General features: G+C 51.6%; 8 protein-coding genes across 8 annotated transcripts; 5 read left to right on the forward strand and 3 right to left on the reverse strand.

Moving 5' to 3' along the window:
* Positions 1-35: 35 nt before the first annotated feature.
* F5J12DRAFT_834748 (pre-mRNA splicing factor) lies at positions 36-2,560 on the reverse strand. The gene is made up of 7 exons (XM_051745871.1): positions 2,314-2,560; positions 1,460-2,251; positions 1,146-1,409; positions 887-1,097; positions 567-834; positions 466-511; positions 36-414 (listed from the first exon to the last, which is right to left on the reverse strand). Exons 1-7 carry the CDS (start codon positions 2,524-2,526, stop codon positions 409-411), a joined length of 1,800 nt encoding a protein of 599 aa, XP_051599404.1. The 5' UTR covers positions 2,527-2,560; the 3' UTR covers positions 36-408.
* Positions 2,561-2,785: 225 nt separating this feature from the next.
* On the forward strand, positions 2,786-5,164 carry F5J12DRAFT_721860 (uncharacterized protein; the record flags this gene model as incomplete). The annotated part of the gene is made up of 8 exons (XM_051741336.1): positions 2,786-2,932; positions 2,982-3,286; positions 3,354-3,825; positions 3,961-4,373; positions 4,427-4,610; positions 4,659-4,690; positions 4,747-4,942; positions 5,015-5,164. The coding sequence occupies 8 exons, from the start codon at positions 2,786-2,788 to the stop codon at positions 5,162-5,164; spliced, it is 1,899 nt and encodes a 632-aa protein (XP_051599405.1).
* Positions 5,165-5,470: 306 nt separating this feature from the next.
* On the reverse strand, positions 5,471-7,036 carry F5J12DRAFT_834765 (TPR-like protein). The gene is made up of 4 exons (XM_051745872.1): positions 6,876-7,036; positions 6,388-6,817; positions 5,905-6,322; positions 5,471-5,853 (listed from the first exon to the last, which is right to left on the reverse strand). Exons 1-4 carry the CDS (start codon positions 6,982-6,984, stop codon positions 5,776-5,778), a joined length of 1,035 nt encoding a protein of 344 aa, XP_051599406.1. The 5' UTR covers positions 6,985-7,036; the 3' UTR covers positions 5,471-5,775.
* A 53-nt stretch (positions 7,037-7,089) lies between these two features.
* F5J12DRAFT_743075 (nuclear matrix protein NMP200) lies at positions 7,090-8,838 on the forward strand. The gene is made up of 3 exons (XM_051742047.1): positions 7,090-7,270; positions 7,332-7,548; positions 7,616-8,838. The coding sequence occupies exons 1-3, from the start codon at positions 7,102-7,104 to the stop codon at positions 8,763-8,765; spliced, it is 1,536 nt and encodes a 511-aa protein (XP_051599407.1). The 5' UTR covers positions 7,090-7,101; the 3' UTR covers positions 8,766-8,838.
* Positions 8,839-9,097: 259 nt separating this feature from the next.
* F5J12DRAFT_834768 (OPT oligopeptide transporter) lies at positions 9,098-12,220 on the reverse strand. The gene is made up of 6 exons (XM_051745873.1): positions 11,815-12,220; positions 11,610-11,744; positions 10,970-11,558; positions 10,881-10,914; positions 10,578-10,793; positions 9,098-10,524 (listed from the first exon to the last, which is right to left on the reverse strand). Exons 1-6 carry the CDS (start codon positions 12,123-12,125, stop codon positions 9,461-9,463), a joined length of 2,349 nt encoding a protein of 782 aa, XP_051599408.1. The 5' UTR covers positions 12,126-12,220; the 3' UTR covers positions 9,098-9,460.
* Positions 12,221-13,879: 1,659 nt separating this feature from the next.
* On the forward strand, positions 13,880-16,040 carry F5J12DRAFT_893195 (uncharacterized protein; the record flags this gene model as incomplete). The annotated part of the gene is made up of 5 exons (XM_051747635.1): positions 13,880-13,889; positions 13,956-14,347; positions 14,405-14,984; positions 15,039-15,455; positions 15,514-16,040. 5 exons carry the CDS (start codon positions 13,880-13,882, stop codon positions 16,038-16,040), a joined length of 1,926 nt encoding a protein of 641 aa, XP_051599409.1.
* Positions 16,041-17,919: 1,879 nt separating this feature from the next.
* F5J12DRAFT_125559 (uncharacterized protein) lies at positions 17,920-18,923 on the forward strand. The gene has a single exon (XM_051738055.1). It carries the CDS (start codon positions 18,059-18,061, stop codon positions 18,671-18,673), a length of 615 nt encoding a protein of 204 aa, XP_051599410.1. The 5' UTR covers positions 17,920-18,058; the 3' UTR covers positions 18,674-18,923.
* On the forward strand, positions 18,811-20,797 carry F5J12DRAFT_125305 (glucosyltransferase). Its single transcript, XM_051738054.1, has 9 exons — positions 18,811-19,039; positions 19,103-19,191; positions 19,259-19,553; positions 19,607-19,748; positions 19,806-19,934; positions 19,999-20,155; positions 20,209-20,268; positions 20,323-20,465; positions 20,518-20,797. The coding sequence occupies exons 1-9, from the start codon at positions 18,947-18,949 to the stop codon at positions 20,760-20,762; spliced, it is 1,353 nt and encodes a 450-aa protein (XP_051599411.1). The 5' UTR covers positions 18,811-18,946; the 3' UTR covers positions 20,763-20,797.
* Positions 20,798-20,826: the final 29 nt, after the last annotated feature.

Below are 20,826 nucleotides of genomic sequence, written 5' to 3' on the forward strand. Positions count from 1 at the left end.
GAGTACCACGTGAAGTCAAAGGGAAAAGGAACGGCCAACCAAAAAGACATATATTGGTCATTCCTGGTTACATGGATGGGGATGCAATACCATAGCGAATAAGGAGGACAGGGAATAGGTACACTTTTTGCAGCCAGCGGTCAGGGATGTGAGCAGAAGGATTCGCGAACTATGCAGGAGGCCGCGGGACTACGACGGGACCGCGCGAGAGCATGGCTGCTGTCCGCATATGGCAGTGGAAACGACCTTGTGCCGTCGCTCCCGCATGCTGTTCGTTGAAGCCCCCTTACGGTTCCGAGAGTGCGCTTTCCCATAGTAATATCTCTCAGCGACTGCCTTCGCTAACAAATGCATAATACGATGTCCTGCGGCATTGGATAATAGGTGATACGTGTACCGGTACAGTCATTAGTCCTATGGATGGAACGTTCGTGAAATGTTCGATACTAAATTTAAGCGACTCACCCATAACTTTATCAATCCATCCCATGACGCCGTCACAACCTTGGACTACAGGTCGAATAGTTAATACCATGCACACCCACGCGGGAAAGCACCACCTACCTGTCTCATGTGGTAGCCACTCGTGAGCAATCACCACCTTGCTATGAGCTTTTAGCCGCGACTTGATTCGACCAGTCTTCCAATCCCAGAATATTACATCTCCTGTACTGTCTCCACTACTAATCCACTTCCCGTCAGGCGAAAACCCAACCTGGCAGGCATACCCAGCAACAGAGTGTCCAGCGAACCGTTTCTTGCGGTTCTGCCGGAAATTATCCGTACTGTAAACAAGAATTTGGTTGTCCAAGGACTGTGCCGCAAAGTACTTTTCTATTTGACAGAGTCAGCGGTAATTTTTCTGAAAGGTAGTGTGTCAACCCACTAGATGGATGAAGAGTGACAGCAGGCATCGAATGCATGTGGGGTTCAGCAATGTACTTGATCACCACTGGAATATCAAAGTCCCACGCCCGGATTGTTTTGTCATCCGAGGTAGTCACAAACCGGCGGTTCTCATCCACGAACGTGATCGTGTTGACGGGTCCCAAATGCTGATCATACTCTTGTGTAATCTCCCCCGAACTTATATCATACTACTGCCTCGTCAAATGTGGTCATCGCAATCACATGGAGCTCCTTACCTGGATGATCTTCTTGTCCGACATACCGGCGAGGAAGATATTTTGTTTGTCGTCGTCGGGGTGGAACCGGACAACATATGGCGTCTTGCCGTTGCTAAACCGCTGAAGACATTGGCCCGTCTCGGTGTCCCAAAGTTTCATCTGGCGGTCATACCCGCAAGACAGAAACCTCCTCCCGTCGTTCGAAAAGGTGACATCCTTGACGGCTTGAACGTGGCCATGAAACGTTCTGAGACAATTTCCATGCGTGTAGATGTCCCAAAGCTAAACCAACGATGTGGTCATTAATTACGGGATACAAAGGCTATACATACCTTGATTTTGGTGTCCATAGATCCGCTGAGCAAAAGGTGACCTGTGTCCGGGAACAGGCGTATGACGGACACGCCTTGCGTGTGCCCCGTCCACGTATGAATGCATTGCTTGGGGATGAATGTCTCCTGAGATCCGGCCTCGTTTGAGAGGTGGGGAGCTTCGGCAAGGGGGGCGTGCATGTATGTGCGTCCTTGGTAGTCCGTCATGGACTTGCCATGGAACACGGACATTTCTTGGCCCACGGCCCCACGTTTCGGCCTAGCCTTTTTGCGGGGAACAGAAGATTCTGGTTCCTCTGCCTCTTCGGTTTGGCCTTCTGGTACCTCTTCGACACCGTCGAGGAATCCGACCTGCTGTTCATCGTCCCAGGATGCCCACGGGCCAACGTAGGCACCCTCACCGTCAACAACATCGACGTCACCCTTGTCTTTCCGTTTCCGCTTAAGTTCCCTCTTCTGAGTCCTAGTTGTTCTGAGAGAGTCAATGGTAGCGAATCCATTCTCGCGGGCTTTGTCTAGGGAGCCGACGATCGCCGGAGCACTTGGGTCCATGGATGGATTTGCGGAATACCCGAGAACAGCATGCGTGAGGTGCTGTGCCTTGAAGGCGTGGTCGGACATGGCCTGTTCCTCAACGTGTCCGGCAAGTGCGTTTTGGTTGAGGAAACGGTTCCGATCACTAAAAGGGTTCTCGGGGCCTTGAAGGGGCATGATCATGTCGGCGTAGGGGATGTTGACATTCATCTGGGTGTCCGTTGGTCGTGTGACGAGCGAGGTCTGGTGGAGAGGATCCTGTCATTGGCCTGGGTGAGTCTGACTGCGGTGAGTTGGAGATGACAGACAGACATCCATACCTCTGCCAGGACGTGAGGTGCGGCATCGGCGACTATCTTCTGCTCAGCCTCGTCCGCACGGGCTTTGTCTGCGAGTGGCAGACTTGAAATGCCGAATGCATCGTTAGTAACAGCGACATCCTCGTCTGACGAGTAGTAGCCTTGAACGAGGGACATGCTGCTGTTCTGTTCGCAAGTTGACAGCACTAGTGGTGGAAAGGGCGTGTACGGCATTACATAATCAGCTGGTACAGCCCAGTTGAGGTCGGTCAGTAGCCGCTCGGGACTTGAAGGCCTTGTTTGGTTTTTTTTCACGTTCCGTTCATTCATTCATAGCTGCGTGCGCGGGACACTACTGACTCGAGAACGGGTGATGCGGTATTTGCCAACGACGTCCTCGAGGCACAGATATTCATATTAGCCATTTTGCTTAAATAACAATCGGGGCCCCTCCACCGCATCAGAAGATCTACCAGACAAACATATTGGCTACATGACGGCAGAGCGCAGCGTAGGACGGCCGTGGACCACGCATGAAGACGAGCTGTTGGCTCGAGCAGTCGCGGAGCACGGAGAAAATGATAACTGGAAGCGGGTCGCGGAGTGCGTCCCTGGACGGACGAACAAAGCCTGCAGGAAGGTAAGCAGGTATGTGACGTATGGGCTGCGGAGCTCTAATGAATCATCAGCGTTGGCTGCACTCTTTGTCGCCGGACGTGAAGAAGACAGCCTGGACCGCAGAGGAGGATCGGACGTTGCTTGAATTGTACGATATCCATGCCGGTAAATGGGCGGCGATTGCAAAACACATCCCTGGACGAACGGACGACGCGTGTTCGAAGCGTTATCGAGAAGCGCTCGATCCGATGTTAAAGAAAGGAGAGTGGACACCGCAGGAAGACTTGCAATTAATGGAGGCGTACAAGGAACTCGGTGGACGATGGGGACAAGTCGGGCAACGTCTGCAACGCAGTGGGCTTGGCTGCCGTAACAGGTGCTTTTTTTTTGTTTCCTTTGCTTCGATCGCGTCGGTGTTCACCCCATTTATGCTCACCAATTAGATGGCGTCTATTGGAACGAAAAAGATCGACAACCGCCAATAGACAAGACTTGCCGACGACCGACTTGAACATGTCACAGCAGCAGCAGCAGCCAATCCACCTCAATCCCTACCACACTTGGGATGATATGCAGGCCGCAGCTGCTTCGTTCCAATACGGTTCCTCGTCACTCAGCTCCGCCCTTGTCGCATTGCCACCCACAACACCGGAGCCTTCTCTCGCTCACTACGAGTATTCCTCCACGTCCACCTTCGCTGGCCTGCCTAGCACCTCCACCTCCCCGGCGACCCATTCAATCGAGTTCGCCATGACCAACGCCGCGCCAACTTCTGTGTACGAGGACGATGCAAGGCAATATGATCAGCTCCACCGACGAACACCGCCCCACGATTACTACATCACACCTGCAACACACGAGGATCGGCGCATGTCACATTGTCAACCTTCTTATCCCCATCAGCACCCTGAACGCGTTCCCCCCTCGCTCCAAAGATCCGATCTCTTTTATCAGCAGCAACTACAGCAAACTAACCATTCATACTCATCACGTGATCTTACCCCTCAGCACACCATGATCGTGCATCAGCCTCGCGCCCAATACTATCAGGACCCGCATCCCGATCAGGACAGCTATCCCTCACCAGCACGCCCGCCGACACAACATGACGTTCATTATGCCCAACAACAACAACAACAACAACAACATGAGAACCTTGTCAACCACTCTCCACGCCCTTCGTCCCAGCCGGATCCTGGGTCGTCCGCTGATCAAAGCTATCCGCCTCCGTCTCAAGCACACCCATCGCTTGTACACCGCTCCACACCCACGCTTTCGATGGCTTCAACCACGTCTCCATATCCAAAACCGTCCACCTTGTTGGATGCTTCACAAGTTAACCAAGAGGATCCTAGTACTTCTAGCCTACGTCCGAAACAACGTACTCGGACACCTGCAACGCGAAAACGTCCGGATAGTCAGGCACCGTTGCGCTTATCATCCGATCTTCCCGCTACGTCCGAGTACGTGCTGACGTCTGTTCGTGATGTCAATGATGTATTGATGACGCTCACAGCCCATCGATCAAGCCATACGCTTGTGGTCACGAGAGCTGCTGGCCAGCTAACGCACTGACGAGTCGTGCATGTTACTCCACGTCGCGCAGCCTTTCTGATCATAACAAGGCCGCCCATCCTGATGACGTAGGTAGCGATAGACCTTATCGATGTGGACTTGAGGGGTGCGGCAAATCTTGGAAGGTAGGCGATCAGATTGTAATCGCATACCTCATGGTAACCCTGCCGTAGAGCATCAACGGATTGCAGTACCATTTACAAATGTAAGCCCGTCTCTACGCTAGAATTATGTTCATGCCTGACATCCCGTTATCTGCAGTTCAAAAGCTCACTTCCAACATGCCATCACATCCACCTATTTAACCCCCTATATGGAAGGTTTATCTGTCCCTGCATCAGTGGAAGCATCAACGTCCGGTCAGACGGAAACGAAAAAGAAGCAGTATGCATGCCCACATGAAAACTGCCCTAATCGGTACAAGCAACTCAGTGGGCTGCGATACCATTTGGCACACGTCAGTCATTCCGTTGTTCTGATTTCCCTACTGACACTGCCCTCCTTCCCCCGTCCTCTCTTATCTTTTTAGGGCCATCCTGCCGACCTCCCTGCGCAACTCGATCTCGTACCACCTGCGTTGAGCCGAAAACTAGAAGAGAAGATGCGGATGCAGGGCCAAGCCCAGGGCTCTGATCTTTCTGCCGGTCCCTCTGCGTCGGCGCATCAGCAACGACCTTAGCAAGTGAAACTGTCTCTCCTGTGTCACAAGTAACTAGTGGACAGCCTCTCCCTTGACGGCGGCTGATCATCCACTGCCAGCTCCGGTTCAAGATTTACTTTATGGGCCCCTCATAATTAATAAGTCGTTGCTCTGTTTATCAAGCTACCGTTTCTCCTGTCTCGACTGATCGTCGTCGAGTTGTATTAGGCGCTGGTCACGGATTCTTCATTTTACTTCCCCGGCGTTTGGTGCGTCGTAGCTAATGCCTGCTTGCCAAGGTCACTGTCATTGTAAATAGCTTATGCCTAACTATCTCACTTGCCTTGGTCGTCCTTGACTCTTCGCGGTACGTATGTATGTCTAGAGTAGATCTAGCACACTTCCTTGATCCACACCTAATCGTCTCGGCTTTCCCTTTCATTTATTGTATGTAACGTGTGCATATAGTATTGTGGTGCAGACCAACAACTCTCCAAAGACAAAAATCATTGTGTTACCTGGCGCTGGAACCTTGCAAACAAAAAACTCTTCATTGCTCAACGGGTACCACCTGAACCTGCGCCAAATTGACTAGCTCTGTAGGACACGCGTAAGTACGAAAGAGGGTAACCTGACGGAAAATGAGACGGTTACAGGTTGCGCATAGTTGGATCAGACATGAGTTCTTCCATGGAGGGAAGGCCGCCGCCGTTCTGTACACGATTCATCTGGCAATCGTGATCAGTGCAAGAAAACCATATAGGGAAACGGATACGCACCATATTTGCCACGGATGGATTGGACATCATCCGCTCGAGTCCGCCATTTGCCATGAGTTGCTGGGCCATCTGCATCATCATTGGGTTGTTCATCATACTTCCGAGATCGGGCATGCCGCCACCTTCTGCCCCACCAGCGCCGCCCATGTTGCGGAACATGTCTGCCAGACCGGCCATGTTGGGGAGTCCACCTGTGCCTGCTCCACCGCCTGCACCCCGGGTAGACGCTGAGGAAGGTGAAGAGGGTCGCAGTTGATCCTCTGGAATTAGTGGAGGCGGAGAATCGTCGTCGTCTGACACGCGGTCAAGCGCGGATTTAAGTCCGGATTTGAGGTTCTCGTTCGTCGGATCTAGTTCAGTACCCTTTTTGAAGGCGTCGGCTGCAGCACGATAGTTACCAAGCGTGTAATGTGCATGACTATTGGGAGAGGTCAGGATTGTGCATAGGCAGGTGGGGAAGACTGCAGTACAGAGGACACGCACCCCAATCTCGAATACGCCTTAACGAAGTTCGGATCAACCTCGATCGCACTCTCAGCGTCGAGCACCGCGGCAGCGTTATCGCCCTTGCTCGTGTGTGCAGCGGCGCGATTAGAGTAGAATACGGGATTGGAAGGGTCAAGGGCGATTGCGCTCGTGTAAGCATCTATTGCAGCGGTATAATTCTTGGCATTCATATGCGCGTTTCCTTTAGCTTTGTGCGCCTCCGCCTGTTTCTTAGCTTCTGCTGACGGTGGAGAAGCCTTTGTGGTGGAGGGGCCGCCGGACGAGGGAGCGGTAGACGGAGACACCTTACGGCGCGTCTTGAGGAAGACCTCGAAGATGGACTGGAGTGTTGCGGGCTTGATGGTGAGCTGTTCGCGTTGCCTGTCGTCCGACGGATCGACCCCAAAGGCCTCGCCGATACACTGGACTGCATGTTGTTGGTCGGTGAGTGATATAGACGATTAGATATGACGGTCGCGACGTACTTGCTACCTCCAGCCCTTCCCTGTCGTCCTGCTTGATGGTTCCATCATCTATGGACTTGTTCAGGAAGTCGATGATGGAAAGCACCAGCTGCTGTTTCCTGTCTGCCATGCGATTGCGCGTCTTATCCTAATGGCACGAAGTACGAGAGGGAACGCCAAACAAGACACAAACAAAAGAGTCGACACAGCGCATCTCCCCCCGCTTATAGTCATCGACAACGACGAGATGTACTTCTGCGGTATATCAGGCGAGGCACCTCAGGACCCGGTCATCTCTGCAAAGTCTGGTCACGTCTACGAGCGACGCCTCATCCTCAAATACATCACCGAAAATGGCACAGAGCCGCTCACAGGTGACAAGCTGGAAGAGTCCGACCTGTTGACCATAAAAGCCAGTGCGTGTCCCCCCTCGCCGTATTCATGGTTCCTACACACTGACACGCCACTTGAACGCAGGTCCAAAAGCTGCAGCACCGCGCCCACCAACCGCGACCTCCATTCCTGCTCTCCTACACACCCTCCAAAACGAATGGGACGCGCTTGTGCTCGAGACTTTTGGCCTCAGGCAACAGTACAATAATACTCGACAGGAACTTAGCTACGCGCTTTATGCACAGGATGCTGCTAACCGCGTAATTGCACGACTCGTTAGAGAACGCGACGCTGCAAGAGAGTACGTCTCGCAACTTTCCCTGTGACAAACGACCGGTCTCCTTACGGGGCATTTTATTGCTTTATAGAGCGCTTTCCAATGTTCAAGCTACCCTTACTGTGACACCCGCCCCTGCAAATGGTGGAGACGTCGATATGGCAGAGGAGGGCGGGGAAGCAGCACCTCAAGAAGGTGTCCTCCCAAAGGAAATCGTCGACGAGATCGACAAGACACAGCAGGCCCTCTCCACCACGCGCAAAAAGCGCAAGGTCCCGGCTGGATACACCTCTGCGGCGGGCGTGAAGACGTTCACAGCAAAACACACTATTGCCTCTCTGCACTCCCCATCCCCTGCCGGTATCAACTCCATCGCCCTCTCTCGGTTTAATCTGGGTCGGTTCGTCACGGGCGGGAACGACAAGATTGTACAACTATATGATAGGGGGACAGATAAAGTTCTCGCTACTCTCAAAGGGCACACGAAACGCGTTAACCAAGTCGCCTTCCGCGAACGCGAAGGAGATCCCACGCTCGTGCTCTCCGCAGGCGCGGACAAGATTGCTAAAATATGGGCGCATGACGAGGCGTCTGGGGAGTACCAGCCTCGCGCAACGATCCGGACGCATAAGAGTGATGTAACAGGCATCGTTGTCCACCCAACCTCGACGTTCGTTATGCTTTCATCCCTCGATAAGACCTACTCCGCGCACAATCTCTCAGACTTTGCCCAAGTGTACCACTCGGCGCCGTCTGAGGATCCTTTCACTGCGCTTGGTGTCCACCCCGATGGAGCGCTGTTAGCTCTCGGAACGCCAACTTCGAAGATCCAGATATGTGACGTCCGTTCGGGAGAGGTTGCAGCTTGCATTACACCACCCGAGGCAACTACCGGCCCATTCACAATCAATACCCTGTCCTTCTCTGAAAACGGGTACCATCTGCTTGCTCCGGACAGTTTGTCCTCCGTTGCGATCTGGGATCTCCGGAAGATGAAAGCGACCCACTCAATTGCACTAGGCGACTCATTTAAAGTTAGCAGAGTCGTATATGACTGGGGCGCGCAGTATCTCGGCGTCGCTGGGAACGAAGGCGTTCGGCTGTATGCTCATAAGACGTGGGAAGAGCTCATTCGATTTGATGATCTGGCTGACGTGACGGATATCGTGTTTGGCGAAGAAGGGAAAGAAATCTGGGCGACTAGCGGGAGGGAAGTAAGAATTTGGGGCGTGCCAGAGTAGGTGTACATACATCTGTCCGTAATTCTTTTCTATCGTCATAAGATTTCTGCCTTGTGCGATGCGTTTGTAGGGTCCAATTACTCGTGACGCATGGCAAGTTCAACGTTCAACAGTGACTTAGAACGAACTAATCGTTCAAGGACATTCAACTGAGTAGGTAGAACGTGTCCCGTTTACTATTAGCTGACCCTGTTGCTGGACTCGTTGATCCGCTCACTAATTGGGCTTCCTGCAGGGCTTTTTGCATGCCTAGCTGGTTAGTGAATGGATAACAGGTATCCTTGCTCAGCAAGATTTTTTGACAATAATCCATAGATGCAAGGCTTTGCATAAGCGGGGCAAGAACGCTTTGGTAGTGGCTGTAAATGGATTGCAAATAACCAGTACATAGTACATTACGATGTGCACGGCTTTCAAAAAAAAAAAAAAATGAATGCGAAGAAGAAGAATAGTAATGCGAAGGTAAGTATGTATCCAACAGTTGATATGAAAGATTGTGAATGCGGTCGGAGCATAAGGGCGCAGGAATGATGAAAAATAATTGATCCACTACAGGCCACCCATTTGTCAAAGAAAAGAGAATCTACAGCTCATAAAAAATACAACACTGATCATCCACTGAGAAAAAAATTCGTTGCATACTCGGCCGGACTGACTCAGGGCGAGATGTGTTGCGATTCCAATTTGTTATGACACTACCACGACGAAGGACCAAACGTCTGGCCCTGGGCAACGGTGCGCATTGGCGTACCAAGGGCATCGGCCGTATTCTGCCATGCGACGTTGCCCCACCAATTGAGCTGGATGCCACCTTTGGGCATCTGCAGTGCGAAGAATATGAAGAGGATGCCGATAGCGACGCCAGCGTCGAGACCAGCAGAGAGGATGTAGTTGTACCGCATCCACCAACGGAAGTGATATCGGCGCATGAACCACTGGAAGATAAAGCCGACGAGGACCCAAGAGGAGTAGTTGATTCCGGTTGCTGGGGGGAACGCCCCAATGCCTGCGAAGAGGACAGGAATGTTGATGTACCGCCAGTACGAGAGGGGGAAGCGACGAGCAAGATAATAGAATGGAATCGGCAGGACAGCACCGATGAAGAAGAACCAGAGCAAAGGACTGTACATAGCACCTGGGCTGAATAGGCGTTGCGGCCCGATACCTCCCCAAATCAAGGAGGACGTGGCGAATACGGTAGTGGATGGGCAGGTAAAATAGTCAGGTTGGTTCGGTTGGCAGATGTCAACAATATTGGTGAACATCCAGTTCTGTACAGAAATGACCACGAGACTGCTGACCAGAGCGGCAATAACTTGGGCAGTGAACATAAGCCGAGGTGGAATCTTCATGTAGTGACCGAGCTTCAAATCACCAGAGAACCCAACTGCTTGGGTGGTTCCAGCGAAGGCAGCAGCCTTGAAGATCATAACAGCGATCGGCTTTCCAGGGAGGAGATAACCGCCAAGAAGTTCGTACATGACGTTTAGCGCGATCTGCTGGTTGGTAATGGCCTGAAGAATGCCAGCGGGGACTGACATCAATGCTGCAAGAAGCAGGGCAACACAGAGGGCCCAAATCGGGAGGTCTGTCGGGAAAACCTCAACGACGATAATAAAGACGAGAAGCATGACGATGCCCAGCGTGGCATACCACCATTGCGGGACCTCTGGGTATGCTTGCATAAGGCGCGAGTGAACATCGCGTTCGTCACGCAGATCACTGCGGAAGCGCCTGACGATATCGCGGCGGTACCACACTGAAAGTAATTCAAGTTAGGAAGCGTCATCCAAATCACCTGAAGACACATACAGAGTGTATGCACGACCACAGATGCGAACGCAGCGAAGGCCACTCCATACGCAATAGCTAGCGTTGATGGCATGAAAGCAGGAGAGTAGGCTGCGTACTTCGATTCGTCAAAGGTGCCATTAGTGACGATTTGGGTGGGATCGTAAGGCATGCCCGTATTGTCAAATGTGACGCTAGCTGACATCGGCAAATATTGCATATACCAGGAGTTCGTAACTGAAAATCTCATCAGGAAAGGCAAATACTATCAACGTGAAGACACCTGCAGTAGACGATCGGTGCAATGATCCAGAAGCAGATCACCTAAACCAACAGCGGTATTTGCCTCAGACCACCACTGCGACAAAGACGTCAGTGTGCCGTCATGCTAAGCTCCAACATCGCAAACGTACCGGCGTAACTAGAGGACTGCCAATATACGAAATCATAGACCAATCGAAGGTGAGAAGTCCCATCCCCAGACCAGTGGAAGTGCCAAACAAGGAGTTGACCGCTACGTTGGTTGGGACAATCCAACATACCCAGTTGAAGACGCTAAGTCCCGTCCAGAGGTAGCCTGGCAAAAAGTACCAAAGGAAGCTACACGCAACAACGATTGCAAAGAATTTTCCTCTGGAGATGTGACGGCGCTCTGGTTTTCCGTACGTTCTGTGTAACGTGTTGAAGAGAGCAGAGTTCACTAGGGCTCCAGGCCAGATCATGCTGCAGGGGTAGACAAGGAATCGTCGGAGGAGACCGCCCAAAGAGAATCCGATAAGTTGGGTGGCTAGCACAAGGAAGTACTGATAAGAGTTGCTGAGTGACTGATTATAGAAGCTGCGCTGTGTAGCGAGGATATCAGTAGCGTACGCGCCATTGACGACAAGATTTGCCATAACAGTGATGACGACGTGTTCCTTGATGTTGAATGGACCAGGATTGAGTGACCAAGTGTAGCCAAGGGTACAGAAGCGGGTGGTTGGCAAAACACGTTCCAAAGCCCTTACCCAGTGGTAAGGCGGTCAACTGAGCCACAATACCAGTGATGATGACGAGAGGGATATCGCATTAGAGAAGAATTGATTTAGTCCAGATATGAGGACTGCGTAGGATAACCCAAGGAACCACATGCGGAAGGTATTCACAGGCATCGTTGGATCATCGACGCTTGATACCTGCAGCCCTGAACTTCGGGGTACGGGGACTCGCTATCGATGCTGTGAGTTAACTGATCAGCTCGGACGGCAGGTCCACTTACTCATCATACTCAAACGAAGACGAAGGTGTGTCTGTCCTGGACGCTGTAGAGTACCTCATGGAGCGGTGTGAATGTGACTCAAGATCGGAAGTCATAGTTGAGTAGGCGTCCGCAGTTTTGTTGTGCTCCAGCTCGTATATCTCGGTGCTGGCGTCCATGCTGGAACGAAAGTCTGCACCGTAGTCAAAATTGGGGTCATTCAAGTGCTCCATGAGGAAATCCACGTCCTCCGGCACATCTGGGATGCCCCGATGGCGGACGGTTGGAAGGACTGCGACATCTGTCGCAGAGGAATACGCTTTCGGCTCCATGACACAACCAGGTCCAGGAGTAGGGTATGGAAATCAGTCGGAGATGGTGTGTATGGGCAAACTGGGCGTTAGGATGGCAGGGGGGAAGGGGGGAAAGCTCTGACCTTCCTGCCATGAAGTTCCGTGGCCTTTTGAGGACGCTCGGTTGGAGATCGCTCGAGTTCAGGTTTTCGTTCCACACCACCAGGACAGGGTGATTCCTGGTATGGTAATGCCGACACTCATGACACGGCACAAGACAATAAGCCCAATTTGATATGAACCAGGCTGGAACAAAAGGCTGGGAGAGCTGCTAGATAGAACTCGGTATCTCGCAACTACTCCCTAAAGGATTAGCACTGACCCCGGCAGGATGAAACCAAGTATGAATGTCCTTTGCGCACCGAAAGTTCCGGCAGATAATGCCTCTCTCAACCGCCAACTAGCTGTAATCAGGTGACAGATAGTAGCAGTACTAGCGCATAGCAAAGCAACTCCTCGGTGCGGCGGATCACCGGGAACGCCTATTGTGTGTCCATGCCGGTTTGAGACATGTACTATTGTCTCGGCAACGTCAATTGGGTTCTGTCCTAAAATCGTAGGACCTTGAAGACAATAACGAGTTTTACTAAGGGTCCGGAGATTTACACGGAATGCCGGCCCTTTCCGTCTGGTCATGAATTAATCACCCACCATTTTATTCTCCATTCAATTTCGTTTCGGAATCATATAAGTTCTCCCCGGGTGATAATACTATTCTCATCACATGTTCATGTTCTTCAAATAAAACGTCACTCCTCAATGGATAATGTATGATATGACGCTGCATCTGTAACATTAAACAAACAAAAATAAAACAGTTGATTGCGCGACTTTTGCAGCACTGTTCCTGCGCAACTTTTTATACTACCCCTGCATAATTTTTAACACAGCCACCTTGTACCACTTTGCACTAGCTAGGAGGGCAGATAAAATAGATAAACGTAGGCAGGACGTGAACGCAGTTCGTCGGCACCCTCCCCAGTCATCCCGCCCAATCCACGAGGCCGTGATGCCCCACAGGGCCCGCTCGAACGCTCGACCCCCTCCCCCGCCCCTCCCGCCTGGTGGCGGGATTGCTCCTTCGGGAAATTCCCACGGCATCGCCACCTGCAAATTCATGTGACCGCACTCCGCGCCACAAGTCATCACTGGCCTAGCGAATTTAGGCCCATTTCTTGGCAAATACCCATTATTACATGGGTTATGTACAGTAGCATCGAAACGAGTCCCGAGGAACGGGCGAGGAGTGCGTGTAGCCCTGACTCACTCGCTCCCCCGTGCACGTGCCCTGCTTTGTCGCAAATTTATTTGGTCCATTGTCACGTGCCCCCATTGTAAGCAGCATGTAATGGACCACTTGCCATTATAATGGTCAGGTTTGGCTAGATTATAGCAAATATGTGATATTTTATCTAAGATATAGTGCAAATGTGTAAAATATTATGTACAAATACCCATTTTTGGCAATCTTTCAATGACACATGGGTGGCATTGGCATGGCTTATAACGGAAGTGTGAACAGCCACCGTTAACATGTATTATAAGGTTCTTATCACGTGCCCAAGAAATTTGCGACATTAGTCAGTAGCTGTGGGCACAGCCACCTGCAAATTTTCTGCGCATTACTGCAAAAGTCGCGCAATCAGCTGTTTTATTTTTGTTTGTTTAATGTTACAGATGCAGCGTCATAATGCAGCGTCATAGGGGAGGCTAACAAGTTGGTAAGCGATAGTATGTCGAATGGTCAGTTTTTTTCCTGACGTTTTGTTGCTCTTCAGCCCTACTAATCCACCCGTATCCTTTACTTAGCTGAAGAGGTTGACCTTCCCGTCGAAGAGAACCTCGAGGACTACGTGAACACTGCCCGGTTCGACCAGGAGTGCTCCACAAAGGCACACTTGCACGCCTCATCCTCGGATGAAAGCAGTGATTCCTCCGACAACGAGAGCATCTGGTCTAGCTCCACCAGCGAACCCACTGCTACCACGGTTGAAAGTGATCCCTACAAACCTTCCAGGATCGAAGCTCATCTCTACTATGCGGGTCTCCGCCCAAAGGGTCGCGGGCCCAAGCTCGTCTATAGAGATTCCTCTGACGTCTATGAGGAATTCTCTGGCCCCGAGGAATACAAGCGACTCATGAGACTGGTTGCCGTTCCAGACGATCCGAGTTCGGGAAGGATGGCTTGTGGGATAGGGTCCGTGATAAAGTGCGTGGCCTCCTCGTAACGCAGCAATTTGCCTAACGTTCGTTCTAAGGTCGTGGAGCTACTCGACGCAAAGAATGTCGAACCCACATGTGTCGACTTTATTCGATTCACCTGGCTCAACAAGAAGAAGGACCGGGAGATCGAGGAGGGCGAGGACGAGGACGAGGACGACAACGACAACGGCGATGAAGAAGATCTCGACTACGACGCCATGGCTCCCATCATGCCTGTCGAAGACGGCGACCGTTACACCACCAACCCTACCATCTGGGTGGGTGTAGCGCCCGGTGCTCTCACCGCTACCGCTGCGTTCGACGTAACCAAAGATATTCGCGCCTTCCTTGACGGTCTCAATGTCACCAAAATCGACATCGCATATCGCGAGACAGTCCCCAAGTCCTCACCCGGTCACGGGTCAGCTCTCTTCCCTACCGTCGAAGACGGCGAGCCTCTCAAGGAGGTCATCGACAATGTCTCCGTCGCGCTCAGTCTTCCTATCTCTGGTCTGAAGACCACGATGCAAGGTACTATGGGACCTTACTTCCACGCCGGCAACAGGCTTTTTGCCGTCACCATCCGTCATAACCTGTTCCGTCCCGAAGCGGGCAACGCGGAATATAGGTACCATGGTACGTTTGCTTTTGACTTGAGCATCTGAGATCTTTCTGATTCTGGCCATTCAGGATCTGGACCCAAGAAGGATGTCGTTCTGATGGGCAACCCTGCCTTCACGAATTACCTGGTCTCCATCCAGGCACATATTGGAACGCTCCTTGAAACCGTCAAATTTATCGAGAGAAAAATCAACACGCTCACAATCAGGGTGCGGGATCGAATCAACCTCCCAGAGTCGCAGACCAGGCTCGACGAGAACGTGGCCGAGCTCGAGAAGGTCCGCACAAAGATTGACGTGTTCAAGGATTTCTACGTGAACATCAAGAAAGGGTGGAGTAAGATCAAGCAGCGTGTCATTGGATACGTCGTCTGGGCGCCCCCTATCGGTGTTGGTGTTACACCTCACCAGTACACGCGCGACCTTTGCGTCGTTGAGTTGTATAAAGATAGGTTCATGCATCTCACCGGAAACGTGCTCAGTCTTGGTGCGGTGCTAGTTCTGTTTCATTAAATGCGCTAATCTGAAATGTACATCTCTTCTAGGTCCCGAGCACACCCCATTCAAGCTCAAGGGGTTACTACATGAACGCGACAATGTCCCGTCCGGTTTCAAGTACCCTGAAGATGGTCTGCTTCGTCTCCAAGGCATACTCACCGCCGAGCAGGTCAGGAACCCTGACACGAAGAACCTCCAAGGCGACCCCGTTCGTCGTGTTCTCAAGCGTGGCTTCACTACCAACACCACCGTCGGCACAGCCACCAGATTTATGTCCTTTGTCCGAAAATACTTCCCCACCGGCAATCTAGAGTCGATCGAGTTGCCCATTACTCCTCACGAAAACGAGACTGGCACGTTCTCCAAGGGAGGTGATTCTGGGTCCACCATCGTCTCCCCCCTCGGCGAGTTTGTTTCCTTGCTCACCGGCGGGACCAACAAAGGCACTGACGGCTCCGATATCACTTACTCTACTATGTTCGAGTGGGTGTGGGAGCTTGTGCTTGCGGAGTTCCCTGATGCAAACTTATACTGGGACGACATTCCGGCCTTCTTGGCCGCAGCGGCGGTCTAGGTTCGTCTCTTTCTTCCATCTCTATCCTATCATACCTACCAGTAACTAACAGCCTTTACGTCAAGGAATGGCAACTCGACCCTCGTCCTCAACTTTTCTGCGACCCCTTTCCTGTCTTCTTACCCCCACGCTCACTACCAGTTTGTGACTCGTTCTGCGGTTTCGGTGCTCGCTTCTATCTATTGGATCGTGATTATTGGTGCAGATAAGATTGCTTTGACCGTTGGGCGGCTGAAAAGGTTCGTCTGCTATCTTTGTCTTGTATTCTTTTGTCCTCATAACTGACGATGTCGATAGCCTGGGCATTGGCCGAGTCGTTCCACATTGCCTTCTTCTACATCCTCTTCACCTCCATAAAGAACTCGGGCTCGCCTCGTTCATTGCGAAAGACACCAACGATTAGGTCCTGCGTTTTATTTTGATGTCAGTCTCGACATGGATATAGGGGCTTGGGAGCAAACTCGCGCTGTAAGGAAAACCTCGACCGCTCCCTTGACGGGCAGTGGATGGTGTTCTTCCAGTACTGACGAACAGTCTTTAAGCATGCCTTCTCGCCGTTATATCTGCCATCAATAGCATGGGCCATCATCCGCATGAATTCTTCGGGCGTTTGGAAGTTATCGAGCTTGGCACCGGGTTCAAGGTCCTGGTAGCTGTTGGTCACGATGAGTACAATGGGTCTGAGGCTATAGGAGACGTTGAGGAGGTAAAGTTGCGCTCTCCGTGTCCCTAGTGCGCGCTTGTAATTGGTTTCGGTCCCGGATGCAATAGGTCTCCGTTCCTGTTTGTTGTTGACGATGCCTTTCTCGTCGGGCGGACTTCGCTCTGCGCCCTTCTTGAGGAACGCCTCAAACGACTTGGCTTTGGGGGGCATGGCTGAGAGCTAAGAGTGGCGAGACTGTAATAGAGATCAAGAGCTGGGCCTAGTCAGATCGGCAAGGACGTGAGTGGGGAGTGTGTAGAGCATCGAACACGAAATAGGACCTCCTTATATAGGGCTAGGAGCATAGCCCCCTCGACTCAAGGATCCCATATCGGCTTTGGACTTGGATAAACGAAGCTCATGGACTAGGCGGTGACGACAAGAATGGTCACGCTTACGCTGTGATATCCCGGACACAGGATCGCGTCGTGGCCATATTTGGAAAGACTCACCTCCAGATAGGCGCTTGTTCATGTACAGACCTTGGACAAAAACGGACACCCAAAGTTCTGCGACCGTCTATAAGAGTATGTACTGTATTTCCATAGGCTCACCAACAATGACGCCGTACAACGAATGGTGTATTGCATCGCCCTCGCACCCCATGGTACGTGTAGCCAATTTAGAGCTATACCAATCAATGCGATCCCTTTCACTTTGATCCAAGTAAAAAATTGACCAGTGTCCATTGTTTTCCAAAGCTCAGTCAAGGCTGCTTGTTGCAGGATGCGCACCTAGTCATCGCGCCTGCCGGTCGGGTATTACTATCCCGCAGCAGAGAATCTGAAGCGTCAACTTCGCCGCTGAAGACAGTGCCATACGATATGCTGATTACCTGCCGGTGAACATATAGCATTCCATCTCGAGTTTTCCCGCTCCAGTTGGGAACCACGAGCACGAAAAAAATCCCTGAACGACAGCTTCCATCGCGTTGGTGCCACAACTTTTCGCAAGACGCACATCTCCCTCTAACACCACCCGAGTTCACCGTTAGTGCAGCTTCCGCTGCACGTTTTAGGACTGCCAGAAGTATCATAGATTCCAAGTTTAGGCACCAAAATCCGCGGAGTTAACCTATGTAGAGCACCTCAACAGCAGCGAGAGCGGAGGAACGGTCTAGCGCCTTGGAAAAGCTATTGACCTGGGCCATACAATGGGAAGGGGCCGTGGGGAAAGGGATTGTTGACATTCAGGGATCAATCGAACCTCGTTCATCAGAAGCCAGAAGTGTATCCGGAGCGGAGAAGATAACCCCTAAAGATTCGTGAAATGTGTCCATTGTTCGCGCGTGGCATCTGCAGTTCCTGTATGCTTGATGAATACTCGGGAATCCAGGTTTTGTATACAAATTGCATCTGCCCATCCCAAAAGTTGCACCATCCGGAGTATGTGTCGGCATTCTCAGATTATAACTAGAACGAAAATCGTCGAGCATTCCGATGCTTTCGTACAACCAGTTATCTGGGCATTTACACTCTTCCTTCTCTCACAGCCCGTGATTAGTAGTGAATCGCTTTACATGCGTCGACACGCAAGAAGTTCACCTTACTTTGTGGCCCTCTCGCACGCTCTCGATCCGGTACATTATGATGGTGAGCAAGTGAACATCTACCACTTCGGAAGTCGGGGTGATGCTACGCGGGACGAACTTGTGGAACACCCATTGTCAATTATGTCGACAATAGGTTACACGACGCACCGTTGCTCTCAAAGTGTCTTGCCGGGAACAAGGAAGCGAGGGAGGACGCTGGTGGACAGTAGGTGGAGGCCTTGGGCTGTACAGTATCATGAAAACTGCTCAGGTCAAGATACGAAACTTCGCAATGATACAAATATTCATTTTGGGAGAGTTGCCGCGAGCTGGTATCACCTCTCGAGCAGAGCACCCTGCTCCACCGACCAGCAGCAGGATACCGTGCTCTCCACCTGAGTACAGACATGACAGTTAGCGGGCGTGTTTGCTGTGTGCACGTAAAACGTACTATGCAATAGGGTCTTTGGATTGTAAGGACATGTGCAATTGCAAAGCAGTTGCAGAGCTGTGTAGAGTGGTGTTTGTTGTCGGCTTTCCAGTGCGGGTACGGACGGGCGCGGTCGCTGTTGGCACGGGTTGAAGTCATATCGCGCTGTACCTGTACCCGTGGGCAACCATAAAAACGCTTGCGTCCAGATTCCCAGAATTTGACGCACGACACCTTCCAGCATGTCCAACAGTGGAGCACTCTACCTGGTGTACTGTGGGGTTGCCGTGTCTGTGCTCATGGCATTCAACGGTGAGGTCATGGACCCCTACATGGTGAGTCCTGCATTTCCACCATTGCTGTATTGAATTACACCCTACAATCACCCCCCCAATCAGGACGAGCCATTCCACATCCCGCAAGTCCTGGCGTACTGCCGAGGAGAGTGGTCTACTTGGGATCCAAAGATCACTACACCACCTGGGCTGTACGTCGACACGCTTGCCGGCGAACGGTGAGGTGAACGCGGTGCGCTGACCATTGACAAAAAATAGATATGTCCTGAGCGTCTTGATACATCGTATCTTCGGGTTTGCTTGCAGTCTATGGACGTTGCGCGCGACTGTAACCCTTACTCTCATCACTCTTCCACTTTTCCTCACCCAGCTTCTCGCGTTCCATCAACGACGCCCTTCTTCTCTGTGCCCTACGACGGAAGCCGTAGTGCTGTCTACTTTCCCCCTCGCTTGGTTTTATGGCTTTCTATATTATACAGACGTCCCGAGCCTCATCTCCGTACTTGCGACCATGTTGTTCTCGACTCGAAGCCAGCATAGTCTAGCTGCAGTGGTACGTGATTACTTGTCAAAGAACCAATCATCTTGCGTGAAGAAACTACGTAGTTTGGCGTGGTTAGCTGCTTCTTTCGCCAGACAAACATCGTTTGGGTTTTGTACGCGTTCTGCGCAAGCCAACTTCCTTGTCTCCACCTAAAACGCGGAAAGAAACCACTGTACGACCCGCCCGCATTAACCGCTTGCCCAGGTAAGAAGCACAGTTCCAAACTTGAGTCCATGAGCGAGGCACTGAACGGAATTGTAGGAGATCTCGTGAGATCGATATTCAGTCTGTTCGGCAAAGTACCGCAACTACTCCCACCGTTCGTGCCTTACATGCTTGTACTGGCCGTTTTCGGTGGTTTCGTGTTCTGGAACGGCGGAGTCGTGTTAGGTGCGTGTATCTGGGGTAGGTGCACAACCGGACCTCCGTTAATCTGCGTGATTCTGTGTTGCAGGTGACAAGGCCAACCACGTTCCAGCGATGCATGTACCCCAGCTGTATTACTTCATTGCTTTTGCGACAATATTAGGATGGCCTGCTGTTGCCCTTGCTCAGGACGGTCCCCGAACGCTGATGTTGGAGGTAGCGGGACGAATGTTCGGGAGCACACGGTTCGTGGAGACCAATTTCTGGGAGACTTGCAAATGTTCCAAGTTCTAAACAGGAGAGTCATTGTAACTGCCTTCCTTGCGGGGATGATGGCAATATCAGTGAACCTTTTCACGTGCGTCCCAAACTTTGGTGTATGGTTATCTCATTATAGAACGGGTGCTGGCAGGATTCATCATCCATTTCTACTTTCCGATAACCGCCACTACACGTTCTACGTGTGGCGCCGGGTATTCATGCGACATCCAATCATGCCATACTTATTCATACCAGGGTATCAAGCATGCGCCTGGGCGTGGTGGCTTCGAGTTGGTGAGAAGTAAGCTTATCATCGGCACATTTGACCCTAAACGTCATAAGCCAGCCCGTAACCGATCGTTGTTGGAAACTCTGGTGTTGCCTCTGGCGATAGTGCCTACCCTATTGCCCACACCACTTTTGGAGCTGCGGTACTTTTTGATACCATACATTTTACTGCGATCGCAGGTGGTGGGTGTTGGTCGTTCTGGACTGGTGGTGGAGGGACTGTGGTATGCAGCGGTCAACCTTGTGACTACGTATGTCTTTCTTTACAAGGAGCGACCGGGCGTAGGTAGATTCATGTGGTGAGGGGACAAACAAGACCACACGCGTTCGGGGCTGCCACTTGCGCGCGAAAAAAACAAACACAAAA

The sequence above is a fragment of the Pisolithus orientalis genome (genome assembly GCF_024613125.1).
Source record: "Pisolithus orientalis strain OTSU chromosome Unknown F5J12scaffold_16, whole genome shotgun sequence".
In the NCBI taxonomy this organism is placed as follows: Eukaryota; Fungi; Basidiomycota; class Agaricomycetes; order Boletales; family Pisolithaceae; genus Pisolithus; species Pisolithus orientalis.

Coding starts and splice junctions, on each gene's coding strand:
- F5J12DRAFT_834748 (XM_051745871.1), bottom strand. CDS start 2,526: ATGCCGTACACGCCCTTTCCACCACTAGTGCTGTCAACTTGCGAACAG. Junction 2,252..2,313: donor CACCTCACGTCCTGGCAGAG/GTATGGATGTCT, acceptor GGCCAATGACAG/GATCCTCTCCACCAGACCTC. Junction 512..566: donor GAGTGGCTACCACATGAGAC/AGGTAGGTGGTG, acceptor ATTCGACCTGTA/GTCCAAGGTTGTGACGGCGT.
- F5J12DRAFT_834765 (XM_051745872.1), bottom strand. CDS start 6,984: ATGGCAGACAGGAAACAGCAGCTGGTGCTTTCCATCATCGACTTCCTG. Junction 6,323..6,387: donor AAGGCGTATTCGAGATTGGG/GTGCGTGTCCTC, acceptor CTCTCCCAATAG/TCATGCACATTACACGCTTG. Junction 5,854..5,904: donor ATCCATCCGTGGCAAATATG/GTGCGTATCCGT, acceptor CACGATTGCCAG/ATGAATCGTGTACAGAACGG.
- F5J12DRAFT_743075 (XM_051742047.1), top strand. CDS start 7,102: ATGTACTTCTGCGGTATATCAGGCGAGGCACCTCAGGACCCGGTCATC. Junction 7,271..7,331: donor CCTGTTGACCATAAAAGCCA/GTGCGTGTCCCC, acceptor ACTTGAACGCAG/GTCCAAAAGCTGCAGCACCG. Junction 7,549..7,615: donor GAACGCGACGCTGCAAGAGA/GTACGTCTCGCA, acceptor ATTGCTTTATAG/AGCGCTTTCCAATGTTCAAG.
- F5J12DRAFT_834768 (XM_051745873.1), bottom strand. CDS start 12,125: ATGGAGCCGAAAGCGTATTCCTCTGCGACAGATGTCGCAGTCCTTCCA. Junction 11,559..11,609: donor TCTAATGCGATATCCCTCTC/GTCATCATCACT, acceptor CCACTGGGTAAG/GGCTTTGGAACGTGTTTTGC. Junction 10,525..10,577: donor TGTGGTCGTGCATACACTCT/GTATGTGTCTTC, acceptor AATTACTTTCAG/TGTGGTACCGCCGCGATATC.
- F5J12DRAFT_125559 (XM_051738055.1), top strand. CDS start 18,059: ATGAATACTCGGGAATCCAGGTTTTGTATACAAATTGCATCTGCCCAT.
- F5J12DRAFT_125305 (XM_051738054.1), top strand. CDS start 18,947: ATGTCCAACAGTGGAGCACTCTACCTGGTGTACTGTGGGGTTGCCGTG. Junction 19,192..19,258: donor ATCACTACACCACCTGGGCT/GTACGTCGACAC, acceptor GACAAAAAATAG/ATATGTCCTGAGCGTCTTGA. Junction 20,466..20,517: donor GGCGTGGTGGCTTCGAGTTG/GTGAGAAGTAAG, acceptor GTCATAAGCCAG/CCCGTAACCGATCGTTGTTG.